General features: G+C 43.4%; 1 protein-coding gene across 1 annotated transcript in view; it reads left to right on the top strand.

The window, feature by feature from the left end:
- The window catches only part of LOC107111822 (cytosolic phospholipase A2 beta-like), a 235,253-nt gene that overhangs the window by 215,556 nt on the left and 5,862 nt on the right, over positions 1-13,835 (top strand). Inside the window, exons 20-23 of the mRNA XM_015412860.1 lie at positions 2,438-2,542; positions 4,809-5,000; positions 10,034-10,200; positions 11,311-11,494. Of these exons, the coding sequence (XP_015268346.1) occupies positions 2,438-2,542; positions 4,809-5,000; positions 10,034-10,200; positions 11,311-11,494 (648 nt within the window). The remainder of the gene's footprint in view (positions 1-2,437; positions 2,543-4,808; positions 5,001-10,033; positions 10,201-11,310; positions 11,495-13,835) is intronic.

The raw sequence follows: 13,835 nt of genomic DNA, 5'->3' as shown, positions 1-13,835 counted from the left end.
CCTGCTTCTGGGGAAACTGTGCTGTCTCTCCAGAGTTATCAGTGTCCACTTCAATGAATTCATACTGAGGAACAAATGGATTCATTAAATTAATTACAATCCATAATGCTGTGTTAACATATAGAGAGTTTAGAAGACTTTCAGTGAAATCCTATACAGTGTAACAACAGTCTAAGTCCACTGATTTTTTAGTCTGAGTAGGACTACACTGTGCATGTACATGTGTGAGTAGCAGACTCAAGGTACACAGGATTTCCAATCTTACCACCTTCAGTGGGGACAGTTTTCTTTAGTTACGGTTCTTTTGAAATATTTTTATTGAAGTCCACCCAGTGTAAAATTTCTTCTTTATTATAATTACAAATGTAGCATTTAGAAAAGATGACTAGAGGGTACAATTCTAAGAAGTTCTACTCAGAAGTAAACCACATTTTATTCAATGGGTCTTACTCCCAGGAAATTGTTTGTAGAAGTGTACGCAGAGAGTAGGAACAGGGGATATGACTCTGAGGAGCTATTTTTGATGATCCTTGGCAAAAACAATTCAAAACTGACATTTTTGAATACCAGAGGCGAGTCTGTGGCAGTAGTTATCACCCAGGTCATTTAAACCACAGAGTACTGAAATGTATACATGCACTGATTTTAGTTTATGCTGTCATAGCGTCCCAACATCATTGAGCTGAGACAGGAAAGACTATGGCAATGTTATTCTAAAGAACCCTTTTGATATAATTAGATGAGATGGCAATGATTTCTTCCTATCATAGCATATAAAATATGAAACAGGGTTTTTTTAAGCCAGTGTGATGTACTGGTTACGAGTGTCAGACTAGTATCCGGAAGACGCAGGTCCGAATCCCCAGTTGTGCCATGGGAGCTTGCTGGGTGACCTTGGGTCAACTGCATACACTAAGCCTAACCTACTAAAGAGGGTTGTTGTGAGAATAAAGTGGAGGAATGGAGAATGATGTGAGTCAATTTGTGTCCCCAGTGAGAGAAAGGCAGGGCACAAATGAATTAAATCTGGATATGAGAACTGGAGGGACCAGGCAACTATGTTACTAGTAATTTTATGCACAAGCAGAAGGAAGACATTCTCAAAAATGACATATCTAGTTGTTCCTTCTCTAGTTCAACTGCTTCAGTGCTTTGTATTTAGAAGCACCTCAGTGTGGATTCAGGCAATTATGTTATTGCATTTTGTGGTGATTTGCAGTTTCCTCTGAGGTGGAATCCATCTGCAAATTGCTTGTCTGAAGGGTAGGGTTGTCAGGTTCCCCCATGACCACCAGTGGGGGACAGGGGGATGTAAGGTGGCCAGATCCAGGCTGGGAAACCCTTGGAGATTTGGGAATGGAGCCTGGGGAGGGCAGGAACCTCAGTGCCTACCCTCCAAAGCATCCATTTTCTCCAGGGGAACTGATCTCTGTAGTCTGGAGATGAGCTGTAATTCCAGGGGATCCCCAGGTCCCACCTTGAGGCTGGCATCCCTAAGGGATGTGTATGTGCATGATGACTTCAATTACCCTTCATTTATCCATCAAGATTTTTCACCGTTTGTCAAATCATGTTTGAAATTTAGACTGTCACATACTAAATTCTTCAGACAGACTACTTCCATGTGCATTCCTTCCCATGGTGCCTGCAGAGGTTTCATGTGAAGGAGATAAAGCAGTCATCTAAACCCAGTCCATGTATTTAATTGCAGTACCATTTGGTCTCTTTTTGGGGAATCATAATAACTTGCCCAACAGTATGGAATATTGCTCTTTAAACCATAATTCTTAAGTGGAACACTTTCCAAGGGTTGGGACACTTTCCCTATGAGGAAAGGTTAAAGCGCTTAGGGCTCTTTAGCTTGGAGAAACGACGACTGAGGGGTGACATGATTGAGGTTTATAAGATTACGCATGGGAAAGAGCAGGTAAAGAAAGAGGTACTTTTCTCCCTTTCTCACAATACCAAAGAGTGATTAACACTTGGAATTCACTGCCACAGGAAGTGGTGGGTGCTACAAGCATGGATGGCTTCAAAAGGGAATTAGATAAGCATATGGAGCAGAGGTCCATCAGTGGCTATTAGCCACAAGGTATAGCTAGGGGCTCTGGGGCAAGTGATGCTCTGTCTTCTTGGTGCTTGGGGGGGGGTCAACAGTGGGAGGGCTTCTAATGTCCTGGCCCCACTGCTGGACCTCCTGATGGCACTGGTATTTCTGGCCACTGTGTGACACAGAGTGTTGGACTGGATGGGCCTTTGGCCTGATCCAACATTGGCGTCTCTTATGTTCTTATGTTCTTAAGTGATCTCATGATATCAGACATGATGTCAAGTAGTTTGCTGTTTCAGTGAGATCATGCTTATTGATTGTGGTGAGATACGTTAATTGGTTAATGTGAACTGATACAGTCATCTTCCTATGTGGTTGACCTTATAGGTATCTGGACTAATATTTTCTCACGGAATTTGCTGGATGGTTTGTACTGGTCCTCATCGCCAGAAGAATTTTGGGATCGATGGGTCAGAGACATGGCAGAAAAAGGTAAGAGCTCCCCTAGTGACTACTTTATTCTATATTTGGCCCCTGCCACACGCAGGGGAAAAGGCACTTGAAGGCGCGGCTTTTAAAAGCCGCGCCAACGTTGACCCGGCGCGGCGGGATCTCACGGGCGCAAGGGAGCGCCGGCGATCAGACGCCCGGAGTGCAGCGCGTCTACTCGTTGAACCACCGAGGTAGGTGGTGTCAACTTGAGGCGCTTTTTCCCAGAAAGGGCCAGTTTGGGGGCGGAAGCAGAACGCTTCCCAGATGTTGTGGTGTGATCGCGCTGCTTTGATCCGCCCCCAAACTGGCCCGCAACTGGCCCAAATCGCCGCGTATGAACGGGACCTCAGTCATACAACTATTGTTTATTTTAAAAGGCAGATTAAAGAGATAAAATGTGGGTTTACCTAATAAATTGTCACGCTATTGTGGAAAAATATGGAATCCCACTCTAACTTACATAGCATTCATAGTAATAATAAAGAAGGCTATTGGAAGGAGAGTGGGGGTGGTAAGAAATATATTGATGGCTAGTATGGGATCAGGACCATAACACATGGAGGGAGTGGGTTTGCCCACTGGGGACACCTGCATTTATTCCATCAGTACATGTGGAGTCCTCCTCCTTAGGGAAGATAGCAACCCCTGGGGCTCTTTCAGGTCAGGAACCTCGTGCAGGGAAAGGCCTAAACACAATCCCAATCTGAATTTCCTCTCCATAGAGCTGGGAATTGAGTGAAAGTCCTTTGAGAGTCCCAGAAACACTTCAAAGACTATCTAAAATGTAATCAGACTAGGGTTGCCAACCTCTGAGTATGGCCTGGTGACCACCTGGAATTACAATTGATCTCCAAACTACAGAGATCAATTCCCCTAGAAGAAATAGCCACTTCAAAGGGTAAATTCTATGAAGTTACATACCTGCTGAGCTTCCTTGATTCCCCAGACTCTGTCCTCCCCTTGCTCCCCTCCCAAATCTTTAGGGATTTCACAATTAGGAGCTGGCAATCCATACATTAGGTCCCCATTCTCCAGTTTAAGAAGTGTGTGTTTAGAAATTGATAACAAGTATCCAGCTTAATGTGATGTGTGATTTGTGTACACTACTGTTGTTCAAACAGTTCTACTGTCAGATTCAGTGCAGGGGTCATTTCGTAGAAAAAGAGCTAGGGGGACTCATTAGCATAACTCATTAGCATATGCCACACCCCCTGACATCACCGGAAGTGTGTCCTCCCCACAGCTGGCGGCAACCTCCAGCGGGCACCAGCAGGGAGCTCCAGGCCCCGCCCTCCCGCACCTCACCCGGGGGGATGGCGTCCCCCCCCAAATGACCCCTGAGTGTCATACTTGTGTGTGAAATGTACTGTGGGAACTGTAGTCAAGCACTTTTACAAACATTGGAAAACAACATAACAGGAAGGTTATAAAATACTAAAGATCTAGTTGGAATGTTCCATGTTTGTGGCCCGACATTTTATGTAAAGCTTATTAGAATTTTCCATTGAAGTGCTGTTTTAGAGAATGACTCTTGCTTCTCTGAGCCCTTAGTCCCTAAACTGATCCCAGAAAGATGGCATAATCCTGGATATTTTATATCAAAATACCTAAAAATACTAGACACTGGAGATGCATTCTTGTGAGCTATATGCTAAAGAGATAGGACATGGAGCCTCCTTACTAGGAACCGGAATAGCAGAACATTTTCTTTTCAAAATTACAGTTGTGAATTGTAACTAGTTTTAACTAGTGAATTTTAACTAGTTAATTAATTAGTTAATCTTAGTTATACCCACAGCCATGAAAAAATATGTTCAAAATACTTAAAATTTCGGTGTAGAGTTGCTTTCTCTCCAGATTTGTTGAGATCTAGTGTCTAAATATTTGAGATGGATCCCTAAAAATCTTACTAGCCCCTTCTTGCTCCTGCTGTATGCTTGTGGAGCACTGCAGTCTGGGTTGCACATGTTGAACATGGGCATCTGATATATGGCTGGTCCTGGTTTGCAATGGAGGGGATGTGGTTTGAATTAGTGCTGTTTCGATCTCTTCTACTTTCATTATTCAGGGACAGATTTTTTTAAAGGAATCTTTGCTTGTATTTTTCCATTTCCAGGAAGCATCTCAGTTTTTCTGTAGGAAAAAGGAGGAATTCCTAACCAACCAACCATAGAATGTTATATTCTGGAAAGGAATTTTCTGGTTGCATTCTTGGGAAGAAAGGGAAATTCTTCAGATTTAATTTATTTTTATTTTTTTGTTTCAGATGAAGAAAATAACTTAGAAGGTGGATACACAACTGTCTATAAGCCTCCCTGTTCTAGCTCTGGGAATTTCTGTGAAATCTTTAATGATATTTTAACTGATCGTCCTTTAAAAGGGGCCAGTTACAACTTCCTGGCAGGTCTGGAATTTAATGATGGTTATTTGTACCAGGACAAGTTTATTGAATGGAAAGGTAACTAGTATTTACTGCTTTCTGGACATTTTAAGCTTTCAAAACTGAGTAGGGATGCCAACCCCCCCTCCGGTGGGGGCAGGGGTCTCCCACTGCCAGGCCGCACATCTCTGCCCACTTACTCCCCAAAATTACCCCCCCCCGGGAGAAACACTGGAAATTAAAGTGACGTGCCTACATGATGTAGGCACGTTGGGGATGACACTCTGGTTTTTGGGCAAAAAACAGAGCATTGCCCCCCTGACATCCCTGACATGCTTACATTCCTCCCTGCTCCCAGTAAACTAACCCCCACCCCCCGCCAGCTGCTTGGAGGGACCTGGCAACCCTAGAACTGAGTCAGTTGAAAGGCTCTCCTCCCATTTCCAGGCTGTGGAAGTCCAAGGAGGCCAGTATAGCAGCATAGATTTTTCTATGAAAGAATTGTAGTTTTGTATGGATTCTGGAGAGGTATCCCAGGAGATAAAGGAACATGTGAGAAAGGTGGGCATCAGGCTGGTCTTCAACAAAATACTTTATCCTAAAAAATGTGAAAAAGCTTTGTCTTCTTGATGAAGAACCCCAAGAAAGAATGCTCATGGTAGGAAAAGAAGACTGAACTTAATTGCTTCTGAAAAAATTCTTAGATTGGGTTTATACCTCTTTAGGAAAAACAATCTAACTTGTTTTCCACTTGCCTATTGCTTCTTTCTCTCAGTTATGTAACTTCTGTTTCTTATTTTTTGCTCTAGGCGATATAAAATCCATTACACAATTCCTATGAATTAATGGTTTTGAATCCTAAACTATGTTTTTGGATTAAGCAGCTATGAGACTTTCACATTGCAACATAATGAAGTGTGTCAACACATTGTCTCCTTACATTCTCAAAGCATAGTCTGATGGATTTTGCTAGTATTATAATACCAGCTAATATTTATGCAATGTATTTCAAATGTTCAACGTGCTGCTTACCCTTGGCCAATTCATACAACATATTTGTATCAGACGTGCGATGAAAGAAGAAGAAGAAGAAGAAGAGGAGGAGGAGGAGATTGGATTTATACCCCACCCTTCACTCAAAGTCTCAGAGTGGCTTACAAACTCCTTTTCCTTCCCCTCCCCACAAGAGACACCCTGTGAGGTAGGTGGGGCTGAGAGAGCTCTTTCCAGAGCTGTCCTTGAGAGAACAGCTCTGACAGAAACTATGGCTTGCCCAAGGTCATCCAGCAGCTGCAAGTGGAAGAGTGGGGAATCAAACTCAGTTTCCCCAGATTAGAGTATGTGCACTTAACCACTACACCAAACTGGCTCTCCCAGATGCATACAGGGCCAGCCAGCCAGTCCACTAGGTGGACCTAGGCAAGTCCCTGGGATGCCAGAGGATGGGAGCACCATGGGGACAAGCAGCAGCTCTGAGCAGTACCCCAGCACCACAGCCCACGTGGCCTTGCTTACCTTCCCCTGTCTTGCCCCTGCAAAGTAGGACAGGAGGACAAGCAGGCATCCACCAGATTTGCTGTGCCCAGCTCTACTCTCTCCCTCCTTTGTAATGGTTCAGAGCCCCACCCCCTTGAGGGAGGGAGAAAGAGCGGGAGACCACCAGCTCTAAAGTGCAAGGAACTCTTGAGCTGGCCCTGGATGCACATGGACCTGATTTTGATTGCAATCATGGTGTGTGTGGAGAAGGGGTTTCAGCCACCCCTATACTGTTTTCATAGACCTAGGGAGCTGCTAGATCCTCCATTTCAAAAATTACATCATTAACATTGCTGCATGTTTCAGTACAGAATATCCCCAGTGTTGTTTCAAGATTTAAAAACAACATGGTGGGTGAAGGAAGGTGGAAACCTCTTATTCAAGGGTATGACAGTTGTAATCATATGCACTGGGGAGGCACAGGATGCCTATCATCTGTGTGATGTGAAGTCTGTGTGGCAGCCACAAGGACCTTGTATGAAATTTGTTGTTATGTGGGCCAGAAAAGCTATAGACTTTTCCGTGTGCAATAGAAATGGATGTCAGAATTCTGATCAACTCTACAATTCAAGTTAAAGGGCTGTCTGCAGGACCACTGGGCATGTGATAGAAATCGGAAATGTTGGAGTTTGTCGTGTGGAGTTTGCATTAGTGGCCTACAGTCAGTTATTGTCTTTCTGCAAAATCCTGTTGTAGTAAATTCAGTGAAAGCAAAGTCCAAAGCATGGATTGGATTATTTTCTGAACTCTGTCAACAGGTTCTGGGCCCAGCCCTCAGGATAAATTGCAAGAAAGCTATAACTATGAGTCAGTAAGAGAAAGGAGGGACACACCCAGTCCAGAGGAAGATGGCAAGCAGTGCAGATATTAAGTTTGCTGTGGCCAAACTGAATAATAGCAATGATCCATTGTGGAAGTTCGAACTGGAAAGGCTGCTGTACAAAGATGACCTCTGGGATGTTTTAAGCATTGACAGACTAGCCAATGATCCTGCAGAATGGGACAAGAAAAACAGGCAAGCAAAGGCAACTATAAGCCTGTTAGTGGAACATGATCAGCTGATCCACATAAGGAAAGAAGAAACAGCTAAAAGTATGTGGAATGCATTCCAGAATGTGTATGAGCATTCAGATCTAAACAGCAAACTATATGTGCTGTGTAAACTGTATAAAATGAGACTTGGCAGAGAGCAAGATATGCATGAACATGTAAATGCCATGCTAGAAATTGTGGAACAGCTGTGTGGGCTTGGAGAAGAAAGACAATCAGATAGTGGCACTATTACTGTGCAGTTTTCCAGAATCCTATGGTCCACTCATCAGTACCCTTGAGACCAGACCAGAAGCAGATCTAACACTTGAATACGTTAAGGGCAAATTAATGGATGAGTATAATCGCAGAAAAGAACTACAAGCAGGTGAAGACATTGAAAAACCAGAAACAGCTCTCAAGGTAAATGAGGAGATAAAGCACACAACAGGAGCCAGGATGTGTTACTGCTGCAAAAAGGCTGGACATCTGAAAAAGAATTGTTCAATCTGGAAAGCTAAACAGAGAAAATGGCTCTGCATCTACGTGGAGGGAAGTCTCGAGTGTGATATGCTGGTAGGTTCTCACCAGTTCCATTTTCTTGCTTGCACAAATCTGCCAAGTGACCAACCTATTTAGCGCTGTCCACCTCAAACATCCCCTCAGTCCACTGCCCTCAGTGTAAGATAGGCAAAAACACCCCCACCCATTCAGCCAATCAGGGTGGAAGTGAAAAATTCCTACCTGGCCCCATTGGCGACCAGCAACAGCCTGCACTAAGAGCAGGGCGGGAGGGTGGGCAAGCACCCCCACGTCAGGATGCATAGCATCCTGCTTTGTTGCCGTCCCGATTCTTCGGGGCAGCAAAACAGCCCCCGCCCACCATCGGCATTGCCGGGCTGGCGGGAGCGCCGATGCTGTCATTTAATGAAATCGTAGTATTATCCAGATGTGGTTTAATACCTAAAAAAATCTTTGTCTTTTCTATTTGAACACTTTTATTACAATTTAAAGATTTGAATATAATCTCTATCATGTAGACATATATCTAAAGTGTTTGAATAGCTTATCAAAGTGCCTTGTTACTCTCTTTTGTAGTTTTTAGTTTTGTAGTGTTAGTTTGTAGTGTGTAGTAAGAAAATCAATTAAAAAAATTATTTTAAAAAAGAGAGACAGCAAGACCAAGCAAAGTAGAGGTGGGATTCAGCACAGACTTGTCAGGGTTTCAAGAGGAAACAGGATCAAGCAAAGTTACAACCCTCAGATGCTCAACCCGAACAACTAAAGGTTTACCACCTCGCAGACAATCCTATATAGCCAAAACGGAGAAAATACCAAAGCCCTTGTCTTGGGAAGATATCTCCAAGTTGCCTGAAAGTAAAGCCAGAAAGTGGAGAGAGGCAGCAGCAGAAGAGATGCAATCACTTCACAAGAATAAGACTTGGATATTCACCAAATTGCCACCTGGGCACAAAACTGATGATGCTTTCATGTAACCATTGCCTGGAGACCACCATTGGACTCTTCTAGCAAAATTAAACATGGTGGAATAGTACACATGCTATCGAGAAGGGGTGTTGGAGAAGCGACAGCCTAAGAGTCTGATTACTCTGAATGTTGCTGAAGGAGTAGTTTAGTCTACTTGTTTCCTAAAGAGAGCTGTGGAGCATTCTCTAGTGTTTAGGGTTTATTGAATGTTTTCTCTTGCAGTTCAACCTGCCTTTTGTTGCTTCTCTTTTTCTGCTGCTGTGTTAGTATGTGTTAGTGCTTGTTGTCTGGAGACCTCTATGTTGCATTAGTGGCCTGCAGTCAGTTATTGTCTTTCTACAAAATCCTATTGCAGTAAATTCAGTGAAAGCAAACTCCAAAGTGTAGATTGAATTATTTCTGAACTCTGCCAACATATGGTGCCCTGCACTTCTTTGGGGAAGGAGAGTTAAAATTGAAAACCAGACAGAAAGCAGATGAAAGGTTTACTAATCTAAGAGAGCCAGTGTGGGGTAGAGGTTAACAGCAGTGAACTCTAATCTGGAGGTCAGGGGTTTGATTCCCCACTCCGCCACAGGAAGGCTGCTGGGTGACCTTGGGCCAGTCACAATTCTCAGAAGTCTCTCAGCCTCACTTACATCACAAAGTGCCTGTTGTGGGGGAGAGGAAGGGAAGGTACTTGTAAGCTGCTTTGAGACTCCTTAGGGTAGAGAAAAGCAGTGTATAAAACTCCTTGTCTTCACCTCTGTTAGTAAATCCATATAAAATTTCAAGCATCTTAAAAGTGTGACTTCTTTCAAAAATTCTTTTTCAATTCAATTTATATGATTTAAAACCTATATAAAATTTATATCTTATTCCACTGGGACTTGTACATAATATTTTTCTATTGACTGTGCCCAATATAAAATAAGCTGGTTATTGTCAAGAGGAGCTCTATGTAGCATGAAGAATCTTATTGGTGACAGAAATTAATTACCTAGTCTTGTCAGTTATTTTCAGATGTTTATGATCTCTATTCCAATGTTATGCTGATAAGATTAAAAATGCTGTTTCAGATACTGTGTTTGATGGCTTCCCACGCAAGCTGACGCCAGTGGAGAAATCCCTCTGCTTAATAGATGTGGGCTATTTTGTTAACAACAGTGGGCCACCTCTTCTCAAGCCAGAGAGAAATGTTGATGTCATCTTTGCGGTGGATTATGATTATTACAATATCTTTAAGGTGAGAAGGAATTGTTTTTTGTGTTTGTGGATACGATGGTATATCCCAATGACTATTGCCATGCTGACTCTGGCCCTCAGAACATCCCACCCAAGTCCAGTGAGCTGTGGAGCCCTGAGGATCCTGGCCTCCTGGAGTAGAGCCTCACTGATGACATAATGATGTTGCTGGCTACACTCTGGTATTAGCCCAGACCCTGTGGTTTAGCTATAGAGTTTTGACTAATTGCTAGAGTGTCATCAGCAAAACACTGATGTCACTGTCTCCCTATCAGTATTGTTTACTTTGACTGGAAGTGACTGTCAGATGTCTCCTGCCTGTTTTGGGGAGTGGTGTGTGAACAGGGTTTAATGAGCGTGGTATAACCAACCATGCTGTTTTGTCACTGAGTTCTCTCTGGCAGCATTCTTCCAATTGTGCACTTCTGACAGTCCCGCCTTACCTCTGAAGAAGTGATTATATGATTGCTGTGGGAAAAAAAATCACCAAGTATTTAAAACCCTAAGAAACTGCTGAGCACACTGGATAACAGATGATGCATATAATTGAAAAATGAATGCATGGATTCTGTGGCTGATCTGTTTTTTCCAGCCTTTACCATTAACACGTTTCATTCTAGATTAGGCCAAAATGGTTGCTGAAATAAACATTTCCCTCCTATATGAATAACACAAATTATTTCCTGGTATGTGTGTGTGTGTGTGTTTGTGTATATATATATATATTCTTCTAAGGCACTAGGTTCTTTATTGTAGAGTTTTCTGATCACAGTTTGTTTTAGATTGACAGTAGAGTGATGTAGTTTTAACACAAAGGTCCCGAATCCAGTTAAATTCCGTTACAGCTAAATCCCACTGAAAGCATAGAGGGGATCTCAGTCAGTTCTACTGGTTTCAGAGGGACTCAGTCACTACAAACATTTGCTAGATTTTCGATGTACACATGTTTTGCATGCATTGTTGGTTTCATAGCTGATCTTTCAGCCTGCCAATGGGTCTCAACGTGGCTCGGCACAGGTTGCTTCAGCATGCCTGTTGGCTTCTTTTTGGAAAGCAACATATATGTCATTTGCGTTGGTTTCAACACTGTACTATTGGGTGTTTTGTACAGCAAACAGAGATGATGGCAAAATACTGTGAAGTGCAAGGAATACCTTTCCCTAAAATTAACCTGACGGAGGAAGACAGGAAGAATCCCAAGGAGTGCTATGTGTTCTCAGATGAAGATCCCAGAGCTCCAATAGTGGTTTATTTTCCACTGGTAAACTGCACCTTCAGAGAATACAAGGCCCCAGGTAAGTTCATCGTTCCTCATCTTATATGCTTTTTACAGCATTCTCTATGTTGAACATTCCCAGAGTTGTTTTCTCTGCTTTTGTTTAATCCAGACTTTTTTTGTTTTTCCAGCTAAGAAAATTTCCTAAATGCTTTAGCAGTGAATAAAAGAAAAATTGTAGGCCATAGCCAGATGTTGACATTCCGTGTACCTAGCAGGCAGTGATGGTAGGGTTGCCAAATTGTTCTTACCTTGCGGCGGGGGCTCCCGTTCGGCGTCTTGAGTGTGTGCGCACGCGCAAAGCACACACGCACCACATGCACGTCACCCAGATGTGACGTGATGACACCAGGCACGCTGGGGGCGGGGCCACAGCCATTTGAGGGGAAAACTCACTACAAGGCTTTGACCAGAGGCTGGATAGCCATCTTCCATGGATGTTCTAGCATTGGGATTTAGCAGGAGACTAGACTGGAGCTTATAAGATCTCTTCCATCTTGGTGGTCCTAGGGTGCATTCAGACAGGTGGCTCTAATTTGATCCAGATCTTTTTTATCTAGCGTTGCATGACCAGACAGTTCCCCTTACCACACGCGTACTCTGCAGTGGATTGTCTAGACAGCATCCACCTGAAGGAGCCGCACGGTCGGTTTTGGTTTTTTTAATCCTGTTTGCACATGCACATCTGTGCCTCAATGTGTACTTGTTTTTCCGTGCATGCGTGGAATTGAATGGTTAAAGCACCGGCAGTGGTACCTTCCTTTAGGTACCTTTTTAATTAACGCAGTTCATAAAATTCACGGGCTGTTCAGAAACATGAAATTGTCTGGAACGTTTGAGCAGAGCTCTGCGGCTGTCATGCGTTTACATGTTTATGCACATATCGCTTAGAATTTTTTAAAATGGCAGCCGCTCGGGATGATCTGATGTCAGACCATCCCAACGGGCTGATTGTGCGACGGAACAATCATACAGGGAAAAATCCATCAATGGCCCGTCGGGAAGCAAAAACACTGGACTTTCACCAGTATCTATTTAGTATGGCTCCCTAGCGCGGCAAAACAGGATGTTCCCGTCTGATCAGGACCCTAGTTAAAAACAGAGTGGGAAAGTAATTTGTAAGTGAACACTAGAGCTCATGTGAGAAGAGAGTCTTACAATTTCTTCTTAAAGATGGAGGAGGAGAAAATGAAGCCATAAGCTGCTTTGGGTCCCAGTGGGGAGAAAAACAGAATGAGTGAGTGAGTGAATGAATGAATGAATGAATGAATACATACATACATACAGTTGCAAAGTGTCTGCAGTTTCTGCCCATGAGTACACAATGGCAAGGCAGCGTCCATGAATCACCAGGCTGCATCCCCTGAGTCTCTAGGTATGAGCCCCAGGAGGCTTGAGGATCCTATCAGTAGTTAAGGACTGGCCTGGACAGAGGCTTCTCTGCTGGGATATCTGAGAAGAAGGTTATTCATTGCCAGGTAACCTGTTGTGCAGAATGTCTAGCACAGTTGGATGGTGGTGAGAAACTTCCCACGCGTGCTGTCTTTAGAAAAGGATGTGGATGCTGGTGGCACTGAACTCTCAGCCCTGTGGCTCCTTTTGGTTGCGTGGAAGCTGTTCACCCCACCCTCCATGTAACCTCAAAGAAATAATGAAAGGCTTCATTTAATGAGTGATGTAAGTGAAATCACTTTGGACATGAATACACTTCTTTGGGAAATGTAATTTCTGTATGGATGCCGGCTCTCTCACTTTGGTAGGAGACCTCCCATCTCCTGCCAGCTTTCTTGCCACTATTCAGCTGGGCAGCAGTGTGTGTGTGTGGGATGCTGGGGGAAATAGGGGTGTGATCAGCACTGTATGATATAATTGTGGGCGATTCTGCATCTAGCGTTCGTTCTACATTTTATTGACTGGGAAGAAAAAGTGCAGCTCAAAACCAGATACCTTGGGGCAACGCCCTACTGACTGCAAAGTCACCTCTGAATGGCGATAAAATGGCCATAAATTTATGCAGAAGGTACAATAAAACCCAATGATCAAAGAAAGTCAAAGCGGCAACACTGGTGGAGGCTACAATTAAATGATCAAAAGAAGTAAAAGCAGCATGCAATGCAGAGTGGGATTTCTGTTCCATCATGGGTTTGGTAAAACAACGAAGGGAAAAGCCAATGCAGAATGAGTCCGTGTCATCAGAGAGGGCCCCACCCCAATCTAAGTCTACAACTGGTTGCCAGCCTTGGATTGGCAACCCTAAATTTCTGTCATATCCTTTGCCAAACTGATGGCCCTTAATACTTCATATCTCTGAAATGTATCTCACCAGTGTCTGAAAAATACTTGCTTTTGAGTGATCAGCA

This window comes from Gekko japonicus, unplaced genomic scaffold (genome assembly GCF_001447785.1).
Source record: "Gekko japonicus isolate JY-2015 unplaced genomic scaffold, Gekko_japonicus_V1.1 scaffold1254, whole genome shotgun sequence".
NCBI lineage: Eukaryota > Metazoa > Chordata > Lepidosauria > Squamata > Gekkonidae > Gekko > Gekko japonicus.
Note: the sequence above shows the minus strand (reverse complement) of the source record. Positions and strands in the feature narration are given on the sequence as shown.